At 41.5% G+C, this 25,538-nt stretch overlaps 1 protein-coding gene across 11 annotated transcripts in view; it reads left to right on the top strand.

Annotated features, from left to right (window-relative positions):
- Positions 1-25,538, top strand: part of UNC80 (unc-80 homolog, NALCN channel complex subunit) — a 135,008-nt gene that overhangs the window by 49,385 nt on the left and 60,085 nt on the right. For 8 of the 11 annotated variants that reach the window (XM_038143434.1, XM_038143438.1, XM_038143435.1 and 5 more), the window contains exons 22-29: positions 2,875-3,047; positions 8,043-8,255; positions 11,924-12,059; positions 13,680-13,813; positions 16,482-16,647; positions 20,116-20,319; positions 21,852-21,952; positions 24,522-24,719. In XM_038143434.1, the coding sequence (XP_037999362.1) occupies positions 2,875-3,047; positions 8,043-8,255; positions 11,924-12,059; positions 13,680-13,813; positions 16,482-16,647; positions 20,116-20,319; positions 21,852-21,952; positions 24,522-24,719 (1,325 nt within the window). The remainder of the gene's footprint in view (positions 1-2,874; positions 3,048-8,042; positions 8,256-11,923; positions 12,060-13,679; positions 13,814-16,481; positions 16,648-20,115; positions 20,320-21,851; positions 21,953-24,521; positions 24,720-25,538) is intronic. The other 3 variants (XM_038143442.1, XM_038143443.1, XM_038143444.1) reach the window with 1 other exon arrangement.

The raw sequence follows: 25,538 nt of genomic DNA on the forward strand, positions 1-25,538 counted from the left end.
TGGTTACAAATGGCTGAGGGGCAGTGAGAACTTTGCAGACTGCCACAGCTGTTTCTACAGTGTGCCTGCGAGATGACCTTCCTATTTTGCTGTAGAAAATGATCTTTTTTCATTTTGCTAATACAAGAGTAATGAAAGTTTATGAGGCAAAGTGTGACACTTAAGGAAGCCGTATCACTGTATCTACAAGGGTCTCTGATACTCAATGAAAGCCACACAGCTTTAGCAAAAACAGTTGTATCTTCCCTCTGTATGTCTGTGCTTGCATGTGCACAGTGATATCAGCGTGAGGCCCGGTTATGGTGGGACAGTTTTTAACCCAGTAGAATTCTACAGCAGCAGTACACCGAGCCTTCAAATTTGCAGTGCTTCCCAGTCTTCCATACAGATCAATTTTTCTGTGCTTAACTAGGACAGAATAAAAGCCTTTTAATGGCAGATGGGTGTACTGTTAAATCCCTCAAGATCTGATCATAAGCATTGTACTGGAACCTCTCTCTGCCTTCTCATTTTTGTCATTCATGGTGTTATGCTATTTCTTTGCTATTGTTTTTTCCATGTGATATTTCCTCCTGTGTTTTTGGGGTTTTTAACAGTAGACCAAATTTAAGACGTAATGGATAAAAGAGAAATAAATTACATTTAAGATTGTAAAATGTAGAATAATTTGTGACAGCATTTATGAACTGTAATCTCCAGCATGATTTATCATGTAGACCACTGGAAATTCTGTGTTATAGATGTATGTAAGCATACATATGTGTGTATCTGTATGTGTGCATATGTATACATATATCTACACATATATATTTACACATTCATGTGTAAAAATATTTATTTTAAAGTAAATATTTACTTTACCTGTACCTCTTTTTACCTACACTAAGAGCACGTAGACATGTATAGAGTTACAGTGCTTTTACATGAGACCCATAATGTTTCTTTGGGAACTTACTGAAGATGCTGTGAGTGACCACAGAAGTTGTCAGGGTGTTCAAGGCACAGCAGCTCGAACTTGCTCTGAAGGATCAGCTCATGGTAACAGAGGGAGCAACTGTGGGGCAGGAGCTGGTGTGTCCTCCTGCGTTAGGAAATGGTCTCTGCTCTTTGGGCCTTTGGGTCTTCTGCAGGCCTGAGTCACATGAATTAGGTCAGAGAGGGCTGCCCTGATCACAGCAAGGCTACTCCAGGATGAGCATGGCAAGGGACAGCCACCAGCTGCCTCTGAAGAACTGTCTTGTAAAGCTTCAACAAAATGCAGGAGATGCCACTGAGCTCAGAGGGACAGAAGCTTTGCTAGCTCTGTATAATGTGTGTTAGGGACATGCCTTAGGCGAGTTTCTGCTCTTTATCTCATACAGGCACAGGCTTAACAGGGCCCTGAACAGGGAACATTTGTTTGTACCTCAAATGAATTAGTATTATGACAGTCATAGCAGGGAGGCTCAGATAAGGTGTAAAAGCTATAAGGAAACAGAGGACTTGGAAGGATGTTTGTAACCGCTTGCACGTGTAAGCGTTCTACTTGTTCTTTCCACTCTGTTTGATCATTTCAGTGGAATATTTTCCCAACATAGGAGCATTTTGTTTGCTGATAACTAGGTACAGCTTCACTGGAGAAAAAAAAAGACAAGGATTTTGTAAAGAAGTCTCTTGAAATTTGATATACCTCTGTCTTCAAGGGAAAAGTGAAGATCTACATTGTAATTTTCTGTTGTGACTTTTTTTGTGGCGCATAAATGCTTTCCAAGTAATTGTAGGGAGTGCACGCCCAAAAGAACTTTGAGTTTCAGCGATTCTTCTTTCCTGAAGTAGACAAAAAGTCCTGTAGAGATGATATTTTTACTCTTGTCTTTCAAATAATCTATGTTTAAGGCCAATTTTGAATTCTCCACTCCGTGTTCTCTTCTTCAGGGCTTTATCCTTCAGCGTTCTGTAAACTTCTGTACTTTCAGATGTAAACAGGAAGAGTATTATGAGCAAAGACAAAAACCCCCCAAACTGACTATCCTTTTTTTGACAAACACTTTGGCCTTTAAACAGCTTTCCTTATTCCTAATCTCTGTCTTTCTGCCATTCTCTCAACTCTATCATTACCAACTGCATAATGATCTTCTGCACTAGAAGTGCTAACTTGGTTTAGTTGATTTAGGATGTGAACTCTATGTATAGAGTTTAAAATTGTCCCCGAGGTGGCAGGCCATCTTCATTTTTGGACTGAACTTTTTTCCATCCCAAAGCATACAAGACCCTTCAAGGGAGAGTGGCTGGAATGATGATATCTAGGAGCTGAGGCCAGTCTCACTTTTCTCTTCACTCTTGTGGTAATTGCAGATGTTTACCTGAAAAAAGTGCTTGAGTTTCACATAGACTACACATTTACTACACATTTACTGCTGATTTTTCTGTCCTAGTAGATGATGTATTACTAAATTGATCCATGAGGAATAAGGGTTATGCATGCTGTGCTTTAAACCTAAAGGCAATAGAGAAGTAAGGTAGGAGATTATTAAGGAAAAAAAAAAGTCTTTAAGCAAGATGATCTGTGTTAAAGAGGTGGGGAGGAAAGACAACATCCTAGTTCACCTGTGTTGGAGTAGGTCCTGGGCTTCCACACCGAGTATGGTGGAACTGTTCTGGGCAGTTATCAGTATGACCAATGCCAGAATCTGACTAGTTGTATGTCTGTTTCATGGAAGTCACGAATATTGTAGAAATAAACCAGTTATCTTCAAGATAACACAAGGAGAGAAAGGGATTTACACTAAGACTGTACTCATCGAGATTTTTGTTCCCCATTTTTTACTGGTGAGAGACTGTGTTCCCTTCTCTCTACCCCTCCCTGCATCCCCTCTGTACTCTCTACCTCTTTAGGTTGCCATAGCTTTGACGATCACTTGACCTCCAAACAAGAAGGAGGAAAGTCCAAGAATGTTGTGAACCTGGGAGCCATCCGCCAAGGCATGAAGCGCTTTCAGTTTCTGCTGAACTGCTGTGAACCAGGCACTATCCCCGATGCCTCCATTTTGGCAGCAGCTCTAGATCTTGTAAGTCGTTATTGCTCTGTCGTTTCCTGCTGAGAGCATGTGCATATGTGGTGGTCCACTGTCATTCACTAATGCTCTTCGTGCCCCACAGACAGAATGTAAAGCATCACAGCAATGCCAGGTGGTGGTGGTGTTAGCTGGAGCTTTAGCATCTGTGACTGGACAAGTTTGCAGACAAAATGGATCTTTTTTTTTTTTTACATGGCTCCCCATAACTACATTATTGCCAGTGCAAAGCTTGTATTGTTGTCTTCGTACTTCTCTCACAGATGCTCTGTTTCTGCTCCTAGTGTCAATCTACAGAATAAGGATTGAAGATTGGATAGCTACTTGGAGAGGTGCAGGAATTCCACTCTCGAGTTCTGACAGAGTTATAAGTACATTAGGCAACACTGAACTATTAGTCACCAGAGCCAGTCAGTGGGAAAAAATTGTATCAGATTGTGCGTGCTTTTAAATGTGGATATTGCTGATTTGCCAGTGCAAATCAAAGAAGTGACACAATTCAATCCCTTCTTCCTCATATTCTGTATCTCCTTCCTTCTTATCCTCGCAGTTGTGTTTTTTTAACAGTCCCTCCCATTTCTAAAGCTGTGGCCTTCACCCTGTGATTCATGAGCCAGTGGGGCTCTGTGAGGTGTTTATGACAAACAAGGAGTGTGACAAATACAGCTGTGAAAAAACAGCCAAATATTAGCAATTTCTCTGCATGCTGCTTTTTCTTCCTTATGTAAGTGTTTGGCTGTGTGCAAGCTGAAAAAAGATTAAAAGATTAAAATCCACATGCTCTCTATCCCTTTTCTTCCCACGCCCTACCTCTCACCTGTGTGACTGCTGTGCCATTTGTGCTCAAATTCAGTTTTTTTGCTCACTGCTGGAGGTCTCAGGCTCATGGTCACTGCCTTCATGCTAGTGCTGTGCCCTGACCTTTGCTGCATTGCCTGCTCCATGGCCGTAGGGATGTTATGCTTTGTGCACCTCTCCTCTGTATCTTCATCTTGACCTTGCACCCTTGGTCTGCAGATCCAAGCACGCCTGCATTAGTGTTGGTCTGGAGTTGCTGTTGTTGTCAGTTCCCATCCAGCTCTTCTGTTTGGAGTGGTCCTCACCCATCTTCCGACAGACACAGGTTCCATTCACTGTTCCCCACACTTCCTGCCAGAGATTGTTGTCCCTCTGGGTGGAAGCTGTGGATGCAGTGGCTGACAGAGTAGCCTTCCTGCTGGCTCTCACCAGTCAGGGTTGCAGTGAGCTCAGAAGGTGGCTTGCAGCCTGCTGAGTGTGTGACACCCAGCTTCAGTCTTCAAGGCTTCCAGGCTGCCACCCTGTTCCAAATTGTAAACTAACACAGTAAGGTGTGAGGTGCATGGGCAGGAAGGAGCTCATTCCTAGCAAGTTTGTCACCAGGAGCCTTCTGAAGATGCACGACTCTGTGTTCTGATTAATCAGATGGTAAAATGGGGTTTGGCAATTATGTCCCTATTGCCTGTAAATGTCTTACTTAATTTTTAAATTTCCCAAATGCCTAAGCACAGACCAGCTTACTCAGTGCCCATGCATGAAGTCAGCTGGAAACCACCAGTCAGAGGCAACTGTTTGAAGATGTCTGACTTCCAGAGCTGACTTCTACAAACTGTAATGTAACCATCTCTCCATTCCACTGAGTGATGCAGAAAATGTTGGTATTGGAATTTCTTAAAGGTCTTCAGCTAAAGATGAAGGAAGCCTTGCTCTAATTACAGCCTTGGGAGACTGCTGTCCAGGATTGTGTTACTATGTTACCTGAAGTGTCCTAATTAGACTGCTGTAAATGACCAGCTTTTCTTTGCCCAATATAACAGTGTGTGACACCTGCCAGCATTACTTTTCTACAATAAGATGTGTGAGCTCATTTTTTGTAACATGTAAATCTTGTATCCTTGTTGAAATGCAATAGTTGTACTGTTTTCTGGTAGGATTGTGTTTGAGATGACTTACAAAGTACTGGGACAGTAGAAGCAAAGTCTAAACTGCAAGAATACTTGTTAACATCCTGACTCCATGTCACCCTGGGTCTTAGGCAGACTGGATTGTTCCCATGTCCTTGTTTCCATGGCAGAAATATTTCTCTGTAGAAGTGCTTATGATTGGGAAGGAAGTCAGAGACTGCTACAAACAGGTCCCAGAGTAAAAGACTGGGAACAAAACCAAAGAACTGTGTCATGGATTGTACTTGACCATGTTGTAGCTATAAACAGAGAGGTCTGAACTACTTGAAACAGGCAATTCTCCAAGACACTGATTATTAATTTACTTGCAACCTGTCTTCATGTATCTGCTAAGACAACTTTCATGTCAGACTCACTTTTGCTTAGACAAAGCAGAGCTACCCAGTCAGCCCCTTCTGAGAGTACTCAAATTTACCTTGGCATCTGTTAAAAGTATGTTATTGGTATTACATGCCTTTCTTTTCTGTCTTGAAAAAAACAGAGCCAAAAAATGAATTGTTGCTGAAAGTACCATGTGGACTTTAAGAAGGGGCTCGAGGAAAATTACCACTGATTGATTAGTGTCATAAAAGTCATTGTTCATGACAACAAAACTGGACATAAGTTCTCTGTAGTGATAAAACTGCAGAATCAGGTTTACATGACCAATAATGTGATGCTGTGAAATTCCAAATCCACTCTGTATTTGGTTCCTTCCACACAGGTCATTTGCTCTTTAGAATAAACCAGGTTATCTGTTGAAAAAATTCACTGGGATGACTTAGTTCACCAGTTTGTTAATAATTCAATCTAAATTTATACAGTAGAGGAACAGTTTTCATGGTGCAAAACAATATAGTAGGTCTAATGTTCAAACTGGACTTGTGAACAGTTGCAAAAGCATGGACAGACTTGTGAGAGTATTGCTGCTGTGTCAGGTTTTGACAGTGACCACGGTAACTTGTGTTCTTTTCAGCTGCTCATCACCTGCCTGATTAATTTCTCTCCATTTGTGATGTGTTTCTCTGTTGTGTGAATCCATCTCTGTTCATTCTGTCACATCTTCATCTTTCTCTTGCTGCTGCTGCTTCAGGTTTCTCAGAGCCTCAGGTAAGCAATCGCAGGGAGCTTGTGCCCTATCATGTTCCTTCATACAGGAGGTCTTTGCAGTGATTTTTAAATAATATAGTGATTTTTAATTAATCCTGCTCCTCCCCTTTGCCCCCCATCCTATATATCCTCCTTTAACTGTGGTAGTTGGGTGCTTTCATCATGTTTACAATGCTTTTCTTTACAGGATTCCAGTATGCTAAGAAATTTTGACTTCATTGCTAGTGAACTAAACCAATAGTAGACTAAGGCTGGGGCTTTAACTCTTCACTTACGTCTCCATGGTTAAGGTTTTACTTTGTGAGAATAAAAGAATAGAATCCTCAACTATTCTGTGTTCCATATTGCATGTGATCAACCAGTAGTTAGTAATGTTTTTCCAGTGCTAGATGCTTTTTTTCTTTCTGGTTAGTGAGTGTCTGCATTCAGACTTCTGCCTTCTTCATCAGAACATCATGGCAGCTTAAATCTTCCTCTTCAAGAGAATTGCTTTTTTTTTGCCAGCATTTGTAAAAATGTGAGCAAAAGCTGCAAATGGATGTTGTGTCAGTAATTTCTTAAATCAAACTTTAGGAGCATTGGTCCAAATTTTCCTGTTTTCAGTTTTTGATTAAAACACTCTCTGAGGCTCTATTTAATAATGTTCAACAGAGCATCTTACAGGGTCTCAGGGACTGTCTAGTATTTATAGACCACATTTGACAAGCCCTTCTCTATAAGTAGCTGCTGATCTGCTTAAATTATTTAATTAAATCTGTCAGCAACTAAAAGTGTGTAACACATATTTGTGCTCTGTGAAATCCCTCTTAGTGAACCTTTTACAGCCAGCTGGTAAACTGTAGACATTGTTCTATTAATTTTGCAGACTGCTGATTGCAGGAGTTTTGGTTGTGGAAATTGCAGGAAGAAAGGGGAAAATTAAATGGAAATTAGGAGAACCATTTGCTTTTTAGTCCCTTTCCATGTCTGTAAGGATGTTATTTTGGCAGTTTAGACTGCTGGGGAAAAAAACTACTCCTGAGTCTAAGCTACCCTTTAGGAAACAAAATGACTGTGTCCATTTTTTGAACATTCCAGGAAGTTTCAGAAGCATTCTTTATTGGTCTAACGTGTGTCCTGCTGGGTGATTTAATACAAACTAAGATACACTCAATATAATTTCTGCCATTAAAGTGATTCTTCCAAGCCAGGGACAGGAGGATTTTCCTTTGGAAAAAAGTCAGTCCTTTCAAAACTCAGCTGCCTGCTGTTATTTTAGTACCGAATTGCCTGACACTTGCTTAGGTGATTGAAATTTGGCCAGTGAAATTTTGTTGACTTACACCAGAGTAATGTATTTCTGTCTCCACAGATATTAATTGTAACCCCAAAAGAGTGCTTTTCCTAGTTTTAACAAGCCTCCATTTATGCTCTCACGCCCAAGATTCAGAAGCAGAACCTAAAGTGGCAGATGCTAGGATTTGTGTGGCCGTGGTGTCATTTGTTCCTGCAATATTTGCAACCTCAGTAATTGCAAAACTGAGCTAAACTGAGCTAAAACTGAGCTTGTTTGTGCAGTAACAGTGCTAGATGCACGCTTCTGCTTTTGCAGCTAGGTGGTTTCTGAAGGAGAGCATCACAGAGGGGTATAATGTCCTTTTTAAGTTTATGTTGTGCTTCTTTCTGCCCCTCTAGTGTTTGGACTGAGCAAGACTGCTCAGTGTTTATAAGCTTGCTTTTAGTAGCTCGAGAGGTGAGATTATGCAGAGAGACTCTGGTGTCAGCTTTTCATGGAGACACTGCTCATACTGTGTGACTCCTTGGCAAGCTTGCAAAGCAATTTTTAAAGCACACAATACTCTAATGTTCACAGAGCTTCTCCAATGTGTGTTCTTTTGCTTTTAAGGTGATTTTTTTTTTTTTTTTGCAACCATTTCAGGAAGCTCCTGTGGTGGCAAGAGCAGCCCTGTTCCTGGAGTGCGCGCGCTTTGTGCACCGCTGCAATCGTGGCAACTGGCCCGAGTGGATGAAGGGCCACCATGTGAACATCACTAAGAAAGGGCTGTCCCGTGGCCGTTCTCCTATTGTGGGCAACAAAAGGAACCAGAAGCTGCAGTGGAATGCAGCCAAGCTCTTCTACCAGTGGGGAGATGTGAGTGTTTGCTTCTCTTCAGCTTATATTAAAAAATACGGCAAGATATAAAGGTAATTGGATCCTATACAGGATTTCAGTCCTTGTAAGATGGGATTTCAGAAGTCTTCCTTCCAACCTGCACTTGACAACCTGCCAGGATCCCCCCTTCTCCTAAGGGAAGTGACTTTGCTAGGACATGTTCTCTCCGAGGGTCTGTTTGGCCCATTCTCCTTTTTCCAGCACTTGTCATATGTGAATGTCTAAGGAAGAGGAAAAATGTGGGCTGTGATACTCCTTTCTGTTTTTCATACTTCCAAATATATTTAGCCTAGGGCTCCTTGAACTAGGTGTGATGCTGTATATTTAGTAATGGGTTTCTCTTTGCTGTACTTAATTCAGTTTCTCTTTGCACCCATACAGACTGTTAGCACTTATAATTCTTTGGCAAGGAATTCTACACAGCTACTATGAGTCATGTAAAGAATTGTCTCTTTTTATTTGAATCCTTCAAGTTTTATTTGATTGTGATCTCTTACCATGCAGGAAGGAGGTAATTGCCTTATCAGGCCCACTTGCAATTTCCTTGTAAAGCCCCCAGGATATAATTGCTGAACATCTGATATGTATACAGGTTACTTCTCACAACTCAAAATAGTGGGAGAAGTTCCTTTGACTGGTTTCAGATGTCTTCTTTCTGTTAGTGAGCTCTGTGCTTCTCACCTCTTCTAAAAACCAGTGATTTTTACAGAGAGCACCATGATTCCCATCACCCCCAGAAAAAGAAGACATAAAATCCAACACCTATGGAAATTTAAAAATCATGTTCTGCCTTGCTGACTTGAATTCTTGTAGGTTAAACCAACACGTGCTTCTCAGTGGAGCACATTGTAGGGAACCTCAAAATAAAGCTGACCATATCAATACATTCCCACCCCAGAACAGCCCAGGTGGCAATCCAACTTGGCTCTTAAAACCTGAGCTTAGTGTCTTTGCAGATCTCCTCCTTCCATTCCTAAAGCTAACTCAGAAAATGCCACCTGGTCACCCTGATCTCTGGTAAAGTCTCAAAGACAGGAGATTACCTTAATAACAGCACAAATACCAAAGTTCCTTGAAAAAGCAAATAGGGTGAAGGTATTTGCTTCTATATTCCATGAAGTCACTGCCTTAGCCTGACTCCTTTGAGAACTCCTTTTAAGTGGAGAGCATATGATCATATAGTCATAGAATCTTTGCGTGCTTTCAGAGAGCCAGAACTATCCATCTCTGTTTGTAGATGCTATGCTTCTAGACATTCCCTTTTCTCAGATTCTAAAAAATAATGAAAATAAGAAAGACAGTAACTATTAGAAGCCAGTTAGATTCCTCCTTGGCCATCATTTTTAGTAACTGATGTACCTGACCTGGAAAAAGTCCAGGAAGGTTTTCTTTTCATAATGTCAAAAGTGTTACCATGTGATTCAAGGTCACAAGAAAGGAGCCAGGGAAATCTGATCATAGGCCACTTAGCATAATTGTCTTCCCCTTAACTTTAATGGTATCATAAGACTCATCTGGATGCATTCTCCATTCCAAAACTAGTGTGTGATTGCTGTTGCTTAGGAACATTTCAGAAGGGAAAAGCCTTACATTTACTAACTGTAAGGCTGGATAAGATTTAGAGAGTGGTTTTAGAGTGTGGATTTTTTCCTTTTCTTGCAAGGCGTCTTGCCGTTCACTCATATTTCTGATTCTTCTCACTGAAGGCCAGAAGAATTTATTTTCCCACAGCCTCCCTAATAGCCATCAGAGAATCACAGTAGTGAACCCTTTCCACAGGAGGTGAGACTTGGACTGCCCATGGCAGGGATGAACCTTTTGAATCAAAAGACCTGATTTGTTCTGCTGTCTTTTGAAATAATACAATGTTAAATCTATTCTGATCAGGTTAGTCTGTCACTTCCTTTGACTGCTTCTGTTGAAACAACTTTTGTTTTTGCTTCTCTGTTTGCTAAAAAAACCAAAAATACAGAAAACACATGTCAGGAATTCAGTGCTCGTTAAATGGAAAGCTGTGGGATTATGTCTTACTGCTTTAACATTAGGGTGGGCTACACAGCATAAATAATATATGATTAATTACTGTTTTGTGGACAGGCATGCGGAACATTTCTTCTTTAAAATGCCTGAATTATGAAAGGCAAAAAAATTGAGATGTGTGCAGTTCCTTGAGCAATGTACAAACTCAGAGATAGCTGAGATTGACAACTATTTGTGTCAGCATGCAAACCACAACAGTATCACTTTATTCTCTTTATGTAGCAGAGTCTACCCTTTCCCCTGTTGCTGTGTTTCAGAGGAAATATTTAACAGCAAGAGTAAGTGACCATTTATGTATTTCTGTGTCACTTCAGCCACAGTGGGAAAATTGTATAGTGCTGGCATGACCATCAGTTCTGACTTGTAAATTATTTAGAAAACCTCCTTAGTATCTTTGTATAAAACTATCCCATACTCAAAAAAGCCAAATGGCCAGTGCCTGATGAAAACTCTGTAATGTAAAACATCTCTTCCCTCACAAAGTGATGATCTCACAGGATAAAGTTTCACATACTTATCTGTGCTCATGTACGTGCAGCAAAGAAAATCAAGACAGTTCTTGAGGGCTCTCAAGTGTGCTAGCAGGAAAGCAATCTCCTTGCTAACACACCTTTACCCTTGCTAACACACCCTACCTGGAGTTTGCTGACAACACCACGAGAGCTATTGACATGCTGCTAGTGATGCTGGCAAACAGCCATGACAAACAATCAGTTCAATCAATCAGTTCAAACAATCAGTTGCTGCAAAGTGTAAGATGGAAATCTGACTGGCTCTGCTCTTTCCACGCATCCTCTGTACACCATTACCCTTGCACTTTCCCAGCTCCTATAAGCATACTTTCAGCTTATTTTTGGAAATTGCATCAGGATGTTTCTCCTTTGAAGATGGAAGCAGGCTTTCCCATGGGTATTTAACTGTCTTGGGGAGGATATAAGGACTGTTACTGCTTTCCTAATTCACAGCATGTTTTCTGAAGCAGAAGACCTACATTCTCAGTGGAAAGACTTAGCAAAAATCTGGAATAAATGTATCAAAGGAACAAAAGTGGAAGAAAAACATACTTCATAATGACCTAATCTCCTTCTGCCTGTTAATGTGCCAGTTTGGGGGGGGGGGGGTATTGTTAACTAAATTTACTGAAAGTTTTCATCCTGAAATTAGACATTTGGAAAACTTTTGTTGAAAAAAAGGGGGCAATTAATCTTCTGTCATCTGTCTCTCCCCTTTAGACAGTAAAAATAAAGCCAGGGTGTTGCCCTGTTCTTCTAAGTTCTTCTAAGCTTTCTGATGTTTACATTCTTGTAATGGAGTTTTTCATGCATTTTTATGTAAATAATTGTTGTTTTTACATTCCTCTCTGGAGGAGGAGAAATGTGATGGACTGTTGGTTTGTCCAGTGTCATTGGAGAGGTGGCACTTTCATCCTGCAATCCACTGTCACTTTTGAAAGTCTGTAAATATTGGAGTCAGCAATTAAACTGCCCTTCTTCTTACCTTGGAATTCCAATGTCTGTGTCGTTTTATTTGGTGTCCTACAGCGACACCAGGCCATTCTGGTTGGGCTGAAATTCTCACCCGCTGTGCTTCTCTTTGTCCATCTGCAGGCAATCGGTGTCCGCCTCAATGAGCTGTGCCACGCTGAGAGTGAGAGCCCTGCCAACCTGCTTGGCCTCATTTACGATGAGGAGACCAAGAGGCGCCTGAGAAAGGAGGATGAGGAAGAAGACTTTTTAGATGACAGTAAGGAGACTCCCTTTACTACAAGAACCCCCGCTTGTAAGAACCTCTGCTTTAGGAGCACTTAATATTTTTTCTCTTTTCATTTTCTTGCCACCCAGCTGTATTTCCCAGTCCCTCACTTTCAGCCCTGCTTCCTCCCCTGTTCTTTTTGTGCCTGGATGTAAAACATGACAGATGTATAGCAGTAATGAAAGACTTGGATGAGAAACCGGGGGAAACCGGGCAGGGAGCTGCAATTCCTGCACACAGAAACTGCAGTTGTAAGCAGGGTCATAATTTATTTCTTGAGCCTTGCTGTCACCTGAGTGTCAAAAGTGGTTCAGACTCCATTCCTCACAGTTACTTCTGCCAAAATATTTGTATAAGATCAGCCACTTTTCAGTTTCTGAACGTTGAAGGGTCAACTCACCTGATGTGAATTGACAACTCTGCTAAAGACTTTTAAATCTTGACTTCAGTATGGTGCCTGATTCTCAGGCAGAAATTAAAAAAAAAATCATTAAAAATCTGTATAACAACAAGAAGATGAAACCACATACATTTGTGCCTGTGTGTACATAAGGGTGGAAAAGCTGTGACAGATCACTGATTCTGAGTGCCTGTATAGACATGCAAGTTATAGCAAACCAAAATAAATTGTCAAAACACATCCTGTTGTAGCTGAAGGTGGTAACAAACATTATGTGCTCTTCAGACCATTTGTGTATACGTGTATGCTGCAGTTTACTGGTGCTTGTCTGCCTGTACTGTTGTTCCCTGTTGGATGTAGTTTTTATCTTCTGCTTTCTCTTCCCATGGTTCTGGATTTGTTCTTAGCTCTGCATGAAGACCCACTTTGGGCAGTGATAGAGCACATGGATTGCTTGCACAATTACAGAAGCCTGACTGCAAAGGAAGCTACCTTTTCTAGTTATTGGGGTAGTAATTAATGATAATAGGAAACAACTAGTTATAACTCCATTTATTTCAGATAATTTTCTATATTTGAAAACAGTTCTTTTCCACAACTGCAAAAGATTTGACTGAGTGCAAAACTGAAAGGAAAAGAAGGATATCTACTTCTTAAACTGCATTAGCCTTAAATGGCATGTATAATGTGTACAAAATGTCATAAACTTGTGGTTAGCTTACTAGGTACTTCAACATAATCTACTATAATATAATCAGTGTATATAATCATGGGATTATCAATGTATATAATATTATCAATGTATATAATGTCAATGTAATGCAGTCTAATATAACAAATAATACAATATAATATATAATCAGTATAATATAGAATATAATACAATGTAATACAATACAATATATACTTAATATAAAATATAATGTAATATAACAATATTATATAATCAATATAATATATCATGTAATATAATGTAGTATTATATAATCAGTGTAATTAAGATGTTAATATTATTTCATGTGCTAGTAAATACATGGTTTGATACTTGATTGATTCTGTTTCTTTTAGTGTAGGAAAAGTAGCACAGAAGTGTGGGGTTTCCTGTTTTTCAGTGCAGCTTGCATCGTGCACCATATGTGACAATGTCCATCACCTCTTGGTTCCAGATCTTGCATTAACTCCTTGCTCATGATGGAAATATTCTTTCCTAGGCACTGTGAATCCTACCAAATGTTGTTGTCCTTTTGCACTAAAAATGGCAGCCTGTCAGCTTCTCCTGGAGATAACCACATTCCTTCGAGAGACCTTTCCCTACATGCCCAGACCACGCACCGAGCCTCTTGTGGTAAGTGGACCACACACACTGGAGAGGTCTTTGCCCACAGAATCCCAGATTCCAGGCTCTGATGAGAGGTAGAGTGGGGTAAAAACTCCAGTGGATCTCTGCAGGGAGAAAGGAGCCATTGTGTGGTGAATAGGAGATGGTCAGGGTACATGAAATGGGTTGGTTAAGAAGGTAGGACCATGGAAGCACAACATGTGCTGCTGGAAGTTAAAGGAAGTTTCCAAAGAGAGAAGAGGGATTGAGGAAAAAACAGGTGGGGGACTTGGGAAGTGTGGGAGGTAGACTATAGGAAGTGACAAGCTGAATTGTTCACTCACTGTTTAGCAGTGGCCAGGGGTCAGAACAAGGCAGTTAGGAAAAGGGAACAGAATGGTTTGAAGAGAATTTGCCAGAGCTTTAAAGCTGTAGATTGGTTTGGATCAGACCCAGAGAATTGCAGGGAGAATGGGAAGAAAGAAAAGAGATAGGGACAAAGAAGCAAAGAAAGAAAAAAAAAACCTCCTTGAGACTCAGAGGCAAATCCTGGCATAAACAGTAAGCTAAACAACTGCTTAGGTGACACCTAATGCTGTGAATAGCAGAACACATGGAAACTGATTTTCAGTGATTCATTCTTGTGTGGATTTTCTTATGTCTAATAGTGTGGTTTAACTTTAACTTGTTGTTTCAAAAAACACACATGCACACAGTCATCTGTTGACAAGTTGTGAGAAACACTGCTCACTTTGAAAATTTAAAAAGGTTTCTTAAGCCTTAACAAAAATACAACAAAAGGACTACATGAGGAAAAATTTGCAGTGCTGGGAACTGCCATATGGGGAGAACAGAGGACATCTAAATTGCAGTAGCATAACTATACATCACTAAAGCTTTTCTTAATATTCACACAATAGTTATCTTTTAATTGCGAGAGCCAATCACCTCATTATCCGTCTATAACAAAGCTGAGTTGACTGTGACCCTCAGCTTCAGAGGTGGTTAGCATAGAATGAGATGAGAATTGAATGGCTGACATAGTTTCAGCTTTTAAGCTAAATTTCTTTAAGAAACCAGGATAAAAATTATAATGAAAAAATGAGAAGTTAAATCTCCATGAAGGATTTAGCTCTACTATCCTGGCTTTTGTTAATGACAGATCAAATTTTAGTCATGGCAGTTAGGCTTGACAGGCTGATTTATCTGGATGGTATTGTAATTAGGTTCTGAAAATGAGTCCAAAGGCTGTAGATGACCTCTGATGAAGTGGCTCAGCCCCAAGGTATGCAAGAAGGACAATTTTAAAAAGCAACAAATTCAGCAAAATCCTCCTTAAACACACTGGTGATATTACAGCATAATTAATGACTGCATCCACAAGCAGGATAATACCATGGTTTAGAATTCATGTCATTAAGTAGTTAGGCTTGGAACTAAGAATATGTTGAATAATGAAGGTCAACAGAAGTCAGTGCTTTTATGTGAGCTAGAAGTGCAACTGGTTAATCACTTTCTAGACTTGTGTATGGGAGACAAGGAGGAGGAAATACTCTGTGAGCTATAGGTGAAAGAAACCTCAAGGGTGCATTATGTAAGAGTATATAAGAAAAAGTGGCCAAAGAGTACTGCTTCTAAATTTGTACAGAAGAAAAAAAAAAAGAGGCAACAATAATCCAGATTAAAATGCTAAGTCTGTATTTTTGGAGTCATGCTTCCTTTCCAAGAAGATCAGGTACATAATGTTGTAATCCATGTAGGGGGAATTTCAGTAGAGCAAATCTCACTTCCATTGGTGTTTGTAGGCATAGCTATTCCATAGATAGGAGAACAGACTTGGAAGCCTTGAAGAGCTGAAACATTTGCAACTGAACTAGTTTTGATGAGCTGGTTTAACTACCAAGAGAGCAGGCAGACTTGACAAGGCTGTGGGCTGAGTGAGGTCCTGTGTGTGGGTCCTGACTGAAGTTTCACCCGAAGGCCTTTACTGATCATGGAGCAGGTATCAGCTCATTTTGCTCATAGCTGGAGCCATTCCAAACCCTCCTGGATGTATTCTTGTGTCACCTGCTCTGAGTCACCTTGACTTGGCGGGGGGGGGGTGGACTAGATCATCTCCAGAGTTCCCTTCCAATCCTAATAATTCTGTGGTTGGTAACTCTTCCATCCTGGCAGGTGGCTCAGCCTGCTGCAAGGCAGTTGGCTTAGGTGTGATTAAAATAAACCCCATCTGAAGCAGTTCTTCCTGAAGAGCTGAGGCTGTTCAGCCTGGAGAAAAGGAGACTCAGAGGTGACCTTATCACTCTCTACAACCTCCAAAAAAGTGATTGTAGCCAGGTGGGGTTGGTCTCTTTCACCAGGCAGCACTGTGACAGAATGAGAGGACACAGCCTTAAGCTGCACCAAGGGAAATATAGGTTGGATATTAGGAAAAAGTTCTTCAAAAAGGAAGAGTGATAAAGTACTGGAATGGCCTGTCTGAGAGGTGGTGGAGTTACCATCCCTGGATGTCTGTAAAAAAAGCCTGGATATGGCACTGGATGCCAGGGTTTAGTTGAGGTGTTGGGGCTGGGTTGGACTCAATGATCTTTAAGGTCTCTCCCAACCTGTCATTCTGTGAATTCTGTGAAGCTTCTCTAGTTGCAGTGGGAGCTCATGCTGCTGGCACATCTGTGTGGTCTCCATTCTGCTACAGGACCTGGAGAGCTGCAGGCTGCGTCTGGATCCTGAGATGGACCGACACAGGTATGAGAGAAAGATCAGCTTTGCTGGGGTTCTGGATGAAAATGAAGATTCAAAGGACTCCCTGCACAGCAGCAGCCACACCCTCAAATCTGAGGCTGGCTTCGAGGAGAAAAAAGGTTTGTCAGAACAATAAGGCTTTTGTACTCTCAGGGCTTGTGAAGTGGCGCTTGGTTTTGTGTTTTCATTTGCATAGACTGTGTTAAAAAGCAGGCAGCCATGGAGTCACGTGGCTTTGGATAATTTCTGAGACGCTTTTGGCCTTCAGGGTTCAATATAATGAATGTGAGAAGCAAAGATGTTAAATTTTATAAAACAGTGCTATGACTGAAATCGATCGAAAGCTTTGCATAATTGCTAAAAAGCAGCAAGCGTTGTTTGAAATTGCCTTTTAGTGGGAGGCTGAGAGAAGAAGCATCACTATTTGATTCATTGTAAAAATAAAGATCAAAAGTGATGTTTGTTTTTTTTCTGATCACAGTTTTTCACTTTGGGGAAATCACAGATAGAAGGGAAGATTGGTTTTTTTCTGTGGAAAATCTGTATGAGTTTGGAAGTCATGGCATCACAACAAATTCGTGTGATTGGCCTCTTGAATTCTTTGCTACCACATGAAAAATACATTGTGTGGCTTTTGATGGCTAGCAGATTGATGTTACCAGCATACTCTATACTGTACAAGCAGACTTCAAGCTCACTGTGTTTGCTGAGAATAGCAGATCGTTTCCATTTTTGAGCCATCTCATGCAAGACTCACATTCTATCTGATGGTACAAGTGTTGCAATACAATATAGTCATTGTGTGTGTTTGCAATTAGAGACTAAACTGCCAGATACCTCTAGATCACCCTCTAACAGGTTTCCTAGAACTATTTACATTCTGTCTCATAGTAGTATTTTACAGGCGCAGGGATTTGAATGATAATTTTGATGACTGCTTGAAAAGGATAAATGTTTAATGATTGTTTCACAACAGTGAGGTCTGTGGCTGGTTTTCCTCTCAGAACTGTAATGTCTATTAATGATTTGGAGGAGCTTTTATTGACTTCTGCAGGCTTTGGATAAAGTTTGTGTTTTCAGCTGTGACCTTGCCATAATTACTGGAGAAAATACTAGAAATGCTTCCAAGACTTGTGTGGTGTAAAACTTTCCCCAAAATTGTGTGTCTGGTGGGCCGGTTACTTCTGTGCAGATGCACCTAAGAAAGGTGGGCTGGATAAATTGATGCTCAACCTCATTTTCTCTACTCTTCTTATATTGGCAGCCCAGAAAAACACACAGCCTTATGGTCTGTCTGATAGTCTTAAGATGTGTGAGATAAGATGTCTCTGCCTATTTAGAGGAGAAGAAGTTAAGGTTGGGGTTGGGGTTTTTTTTGAGGATAGTTATGAGAATTGCTTGCAACCATTTTTAAGCTTTTCAAGGGACAGTCTTGTCCTCTGGGACATTACCTAGGTGGGAGAATACCTTCAAGCAGACAGTCCTGCTGGAAATTGCTGGTGAAAAGTCTCTAACTATCCCCCTTTTCTTAGAGACAAAGCTGACTTAGCTTTTCCTTTGCATGTTACTGTGCTACAGATGTAATGTATTTTTGCAAAGATAGTATTGACTTTCTGCACCCTTTTCTCCATTAAACATTTTCCTGCAGTTTTGAGTTTTCTTTCCATTTTGCCTTTTCCCTAAACTGTCATGTAGTTTTCCTTTACTAAAGCTGCCTCTTTACTGTATTTTAGACATGGGGAAAGTGACTATGGTAGGAAGGTTGAATCTTAATGTACCTTAGCAATAATATAATTCCAGTATTTTAGAAGCTTAATAAATGCAAGGTAATGTTATATTTAAAAATTACAATAATTATGTTCTTTTCTTTGGCCGCAGCATATTCTTCTGGGAACCCACCTGGGCCAAACACTGCATATGCAGAGGCATCTTTCATTATCTACACCTTCCTAGATAAGAAAACGTTGTTGTGTGAATGTAACTAAATTTTGCTTGCCTGCAGTGAGAGGTTTCTTTATCTCAAACTCTTTGATGAGTACTAATTGGTTTCCCTTCATTTTTCTGGAGTGTTAAAAACTTTGCTCTCATTGCTCCCCCCAGGCATGGCTTTAGCAGCTCCCCAAAAGCCACGGGTTTACTGTATAGAATCTGCTCCAGGTAGGTCTGAACTACAGACACTACAGCTAGGTAGCTGCAGGCTCTCAGATGATCACAGGTACTCCTTGGGTGCCAGAATGGGATCCTGCAGACTTCATGAAATGCAGTTACATGTGCTTAAGCAGTTTGGGATTCGTGGAGCTTGATGTGAACATTATTCGAGCAGCAGCGATGGCTGAGGAACTTAGCATGGTCACTTGGAGGGAGATTCTTTGGTCACCCAGCAGTGGTTTGCCAACTGATTTGTGAGGACTGAGGGGTAGCTGCAAAACATACCCAACTGTCTTTGACCAGGGTGCTAGCCACTGGAAATGGGAGTGAGAACTCTGTTCTGGAGGAGCTGGGAGCAATCTCAGGAGTAAAGGTGTGTTTGCTTTAGCTTGAAGCCAAAATACAATTCCATTTAAATCTTTTGCTTAGCTACAGTATCCAAAAAGCTATGTGCTGTTCATTCCCAACCACGCACCAAAGGTAATTGATCACACGTGGCCTTGCCTGGTTAGATCTGCAGTAAAATGACTGAGTGTTGCAACATTTGGACTGACATACTGCCATGTACTGCCTTTGAGCTAGGAGGAGAATGAAAGTGCAAACAGTTGGTGCTTTAAACATTGAACCATTCCATGTCTGTGCTCATCAAAAATGCAGAGTGTCAATGGATGTTGTTAATGCCTGAAAGCTGCTGATTTGTCTGAAGGAGAAGATCTACGTGCTTCTGTTTCCTCTAAAGCATTCTAATGATGAAGAGTAACATGCAGAGACACGGATTTATGCAAACCTTACTTCAAAGAAGCCTTGTGTGCTAGCCTCATGGAGCAGACTCCCCTCTTGCAGTCACACATGCTGTATAAATAAATCATTGCTCCTACTGCAGAGCTCAGTGAGGTTTACAGAGCCCAGGCCCATGGGAAAATAGGTTTGTCCAAGGTGCCTTGTTCATGCTTGGGATTTAGCCAGCTATCCATAGCAAGAGGTGATGCTGCACTAATGTAAACACTGAGGACTGGCAAAGAAAACTGCAATTTACATCCATTGGGCAGATCCTGCTTCCTGGCAGGAATTGATTCAAATTGGTGTGAATTGTAGGATTTTCTTTGCTTTGGGTTTCTGTTAGTGCAGATGACTCTACTTGCTGGTGGTTGAACAAGGGCTAATTCCAAATACAGACAAGGCCTGAGGTGATGTACCAGATCTCCAGCATATGAGGTGTTGACCACATTTTTGTGAAGCATCTTTACTCCCCGATTGATCGAGCTGCATTGGCGTTGGCTTTGGAGGGAGCCTCTGACCCCACATTCCTTGGCAGAAGACGCTGCAATACAGGCTGGCAGCAAAGGGTTGGGAGGGCGGGGAGGGCCAGGATCTCTTTCTTTTTTTTAAATGGGGAAAAATTAAGGGGAAAAAAGTCCTCTTTTATTCTTTTAATACAGTTCCCAGCAGGAAGATCAGGATAGGAGGCTCCCGCTTGCTCCAGATTAAAGGAACCCGCAGTTTCCGGGTGAAGAAGGGGGGTTCCCTTTCCAGCATTCGCCGGGCCGGCAGCCTAAAGAGCACCAAGTTATCACGGCAGGACTCAGAGTCTGAGAATGAGGAGCTGCAGCTGTCCCACAGCAGGGACACTGTCACTGATATAGGTAACTTAGATGAGTGGGTGGAAAGGGAGGGGACAATAGGAAGGACCCTAAACTCTTGATGTGATTGCAGCAGAGCTAGAAATGACGAGAGATCCCCACTTCTGCAGGCTAGGAAAAAACTAGAGCTCTCTTCAGGGACTGCCTGGACTAGGGCCTGGGAGGAGCACGGTACAAATCCTGGGTGCAGTGTCAGCTCCATGCACAGGTTGTCAGTTCAGCACTGTGTTGAAGCATGAGCTCTTAGAATGCTGGCCTGCCAGCTGAACGCTTGCTGTCTGTAGGGGAGCACATGCACCTGTGTACATGCACATACACACACACCCCTAAATCACAGGATATCATGAATACATGAGGTGATATGTATATATGATATTTTATTGTCCATAGCAACAGATTGGCTGTATGTGTGTATATATTTATATATATAAACACATATATATTTAGGCATGTACTTCATATTCTACGTTGGATATGATGTCATAAGCATGTCTGGTGACATGTAACACATGTATTCCTATATGCAGAGCATAACATTCACATGCTGCACACTATATTTCTACATACTGGCATATAGATCTGTTTTTCTGGTTTACAGCTGCTTTCCTTAGTATTTAAAAGGTGGATGTCCATACATTTATCTTAGGGAAACAAGATGTGCATCCTACTCTGTGAAATCTCCATCACAGTTGAATTAAAGGGCTTCCCTTCACTATTGGTGTTAACCAAAAGCTGTGGATACATTTGGAGCTGGAATAACCTCCCGAGTTTAATGGTCATTTTTATGTTACCCAAAAGATGCTTCAGTAGGAGAACATGGAGAGTGGGATTGTCAGTTCTGTAAACTTTGATGAGTCACAGTTCACTTAAAGAAGAGAAAAAGGGTAAACTAAAAGTCTTTTCCAGCCAAGTCTTAATATCATTAGTATTAGTTTTATGGGAGGCCTGTAGGGTATGAAGTGGTTAGGGGAAACACAGGGCTCAGTGAAATTCTCAGGGAACTCTCTCCCTTGGCTGAGTTCTGAAGTGTTGTAGTGTGCTGGAATCAGGATTTTTTTCCCCTTTCATCCCCATGACATTAGCAGTTTCTACGGGCAATTAGCAGGGACTTTTCCTGTTGGCATTTCCAGTTGGATGCCACTTCTGGTTGGATTTTTGTTGACGTTTTTAACCACAGAGCCCAGTCAATGCAGATCACTACACCAAACATTTGCAGCACCTGAATGGTGCAAAGAACTTGTTTATGACCGTTTTGGATTATCCATTTCCCTTCCATTAAAGAAAAAAAAAAATGGAGGGACAAATGTTTGCTCCTGACAAGATGGCCTATGGGTCAAGTCCAAATAGTTCTTGTAAGTGTCAAGCCAGCGCAGGACTGGGGAGGGATGTCCAGATGCAGTCTTTCCAGTGTGACCTACTCTGTGTACTCTCATCTGTTCCCACAAGGCTGGCCTGGCTTACAAGTGCTGTCCCTAGTCTTAAAGCACATAGGGAGCAGTAAAAACAACAACCTTTTGGGTATTTTTCTTTTGAAGAAGGGAGCCCTTGGAGTGCGAGCGAACCCAGCATTGAACCCGAGGTACTGAGCAGCACGGGCATGGAGGAGAACTACCACCGGAACATGTCGTGGCTGCACGTAAGTACTGCCAGCAGTGCTCTCAAGGATGGCATTTTCAACCAAAACACCTTTGTCTGGCAATAACCAGATCGCAGTTTGTGCTTTTCCCATATAGCACGAAGGGTCTCAAGTGTAAGTAAGCTGCGACCTTTGGAAATTGTGTGTTTGCCATTTCTAAAACGGAATTAAATCCCCTTCTCTCTAGTTCATATATTTAATTTGTTTTCTCCCTAGGTGCGCAGGGACAGCCATACTGTCTCAGCTGGAAAATACATTAGCTCAGTACCTTATCTCCAGCATGGCTAGTAGTGTGTGTTTCAGGGAGAGCAACAGAATGGGCTACAGTGTGAGCTGGGCTTCTAGGAAGTGGCATTTTAGAAGCTGCTCGTGTAAGCCAGCAGAGCCTTGTGTAGTCTTGACTCTGCCCAGCAGACAGGGAGTACAACAGTGCTGGTGTGGTTTGGTCATGCCGGGTCTAAGGCATCCCTTTGGACAATCTCTGTGCCTGTGATTTAGACTTGCCTGAAGCCAGGTGGGCAAGTCTGCATTGCTGTGCCATGATTGATGGTGGTGCCCTGTGTGAGCACAGACATTGGGCAAGTCTGCATTGCTGTGCCATGATTGGTGGTGCCCTGTGTGAGCACAGACACCCTTTGACTTCTGAGTTGCCTTTGGGAATGACAGCTGTCAATACTGACTTGATATCTTCATTTTCTCCTCAGGTATTTCACACAGACTGCTCTCAGCTGCCCCATTCCTAGGGGGTGTGGGCAAGAACAGGCTTAATCTAATACTTTGATGTCAGAAACAGTTCTTGATAGTTGTCTTTTTCAGATGAGGCTGGCAGGGCAGGGAACTTGAATGCCATGTCTTCCAATCTAGTACCTCAATCCCTGGACTACCCTGCTTTCTGCCAATACTCTAATGCTCTTGGTAATGGTTACATCTCATTTGGAAATTCCAGTGTACTAAACTGAGTGTGTTAGACATATGTGTATTTATTAGATGCTGCATGGACTCATGAATTCTGAAAGACACTTGAGATGTTTGTCTCACTTTACATGAGATTAGTTTGCATAGGAGGAAGGAAAATTTGAAAAATCACCAGGTACAGTGAATGACACACAAGTACCAATATTACATGACAATGCTGTTTTTTTTCCATTTGTTAGAAAGAAGATTTGGGTAGATGGTCACTAAAGCTACAGGCAAAAAAAAAAAAAAAAGCCTGCTTTACTTAGTTGCCACAAGCACACAACTCCAAAGGATCACTGGTTCAAATTGCTGCCATGAAGGCACCAACATTTCCTTTACCTGTCCTTTAGGGAGCCTGGTGTCCTCACAACTCTGTGTCAGTGTACATTACAGAAATTTATAAGAGTGGACCAGAGGCTGGTAGAAGCTCCACAGTGCTGCTATACAGTTTGCACATTGATACAAATATTGAGTTATTCTTGATCGACCCTGAAATTATGGGAGGCCAGAATAAGGAGGCAAACACAGGAATCCCACAAACATTACACAGATTTGTTTTAGATTAAGCTCCTGTCATTTTTAGAAGCTTCAGTATTTTAAGGTTGAGAATGATGTGGCAGCCTGGAGAGAGAGCCAGCAGACTGCAGCTGCACAGACAGACCTACAGTGGATGGAAAATGGGGATAGCTTCCTTCTGGTAGTTCTGGCTACTTCTGCACTGGATTGTGGGGGGAAGAGAAAGATTCATAAAGGTCTTTTAAGACCTACAGTGTGAATGGCTTGGAGATGCCTGTGTGCTTTCCTCAGTGCTAATAAGAGGCTGGGTTTGTTTGTAACGTGAAGATCAATGTACAAAGGGCTGCTGGCCTGAGCTTTGTTCCTCTGGCAAGAAACCATCTGAGTTACACCAGAGAGTGGTCACTCAAGTGTAGACTTGCCAGGACTATCTTTAATTAAGTAGCTTAGACACTAATACCAGTGTTTCTGCAGTAAAGCAGGGCTCAGAATAGCTAAATTCCAAAATATTTACCTGATTTTTAGGTAAGTTTTACTACTCCTTGCTGCCATATGGCAACACTAATAGAAATAGCAGCTGAACCAGCTACTATGGAGCTGGGCTGGATGGGTCTGCCCCATGACATGCAGAGCAACTGACGCAGCTTATTTCTACCTGAGAGCATACTGAGATATTTCCCTCTGCACCCCTTGAAGGAAACTAACCCCCAAGCATGGTGGGTTTGCAGCTTTACTGACAATTGGCTAGTTGATGGTTTCCAGTCCAAGCTCTCATCTCAGAGTGGTGATATAATAGCTTTTCTGCAAACTGAGAGGATGCTGTTTTCCTCAGCCTTGACCTTGCCACCAGCTGAATATACACACTTATAGCTGCTCTGTTCCTTTGCTTTGTTAGCACTAATGTTTCTTTAGCCATGCCCAGCTGGTTTGCAAACCTCTTGTCAGTATGAAGACCTACACAGACAAATACCTTTTTAAAGCTGTGTTGACCTTCACACCTCCCTCGCTAGGCTGAGGAGAAGCTGGCTTGACTGTCCCAACCACTGCCTGTGTAGCTCCATTTTCTGCAGGTAACTGTTTATGTTCTAATTTCCAGGTTATGATCCTGTTGTGCAACCAGCAAAGTTTCATATGCACACACGTTGACTACTGTCACCCCCACTGCTACCTCCACCACAGCCGCTCCTGTGCTCGCCTTGTCCGGGCCATCAAACTGCTCTATGGAGACACAGTGGACTCCCTGAGAGAAAACAGCACTTTGAACAACGTGGCAAGAGGCAAAAAGCAAAAGGAAGTGAGTAAATGGAAAAAGCAGAATGTTTTAGGGTTTGTCCAGACAGGTCATGATTCCTTTGAAAACTGCGTGATGTACTCATACAGTTCTTTCATGACAAAATGAATACAGATTTTCCTAAGCTTGGCTTTGCTGTAGAAAAACCCAGCAGTTAAGTCATTCAGCATTATGTAAGGAATTTAATCTGTGTTGAGTGGGGTGAATCTTAGTTGCTGATAAGGTCATTTAAAAAGCTTACAACCTGACTTCAATTTTAGTGCTCTTTTGTGGCCTCTACTTACTACCCTGTGGATTCTGTCTCTCTTTGTTCATGGTTCATGTTTTTCTTATCTGTTAGTAAGAATTACTCTTGAAATTCTTGTAACGTCTTGTGTAGTTTCTTTTTGTTAGGTCTGAGCTCTCGGCTGTTCCAAGAATTGTATACATTAGTCTTTAATGTTTGTCTCCTTTTAACAACTCTTTCAGCAGGGTATTCAGACATCTTTGTGCCTTTTTATATGTAAAAGTGTACTTTTAGCTTTAGTGGAAATACATTTCTTCTTTCAGGAAAGTGTCCACCCAAGCACCAACTGAATTGTGTCAACATTTAAACCACAGCAGGCAGACTGCAGTTATCCTGAATAATTGTAATGGCAGAGCCATTCAATTGCTTTGCAGTAACACTGAAAATAAAAATGTTCATGAAACTGTTATGAAGCTTTCAGAGTCTGTCATCCCTGGCAATGGCATATGAAGGGGAAAAATTCATTATGTTTCTTCATCAACCAGGAGATTGTTTGTTTCCTGTCAAGTTAGAAAATTGAGGGATGTTTTCATGGA

Source organism: Motacilla alba, chromosome 7 (assembly GCF_015832195.1).
Source record: "Motacilla alba alba isolate MOTALB_02 chromosome 7, Motacilla_alba_V1.0_pri, whole genome shotgun sequence".
Taxonomy (NCBI): Eukaryota; Metazoa; Chordata; class Aves; order Passeriformes; family Motacillidae; genus Motacilla; species Motacilla alba.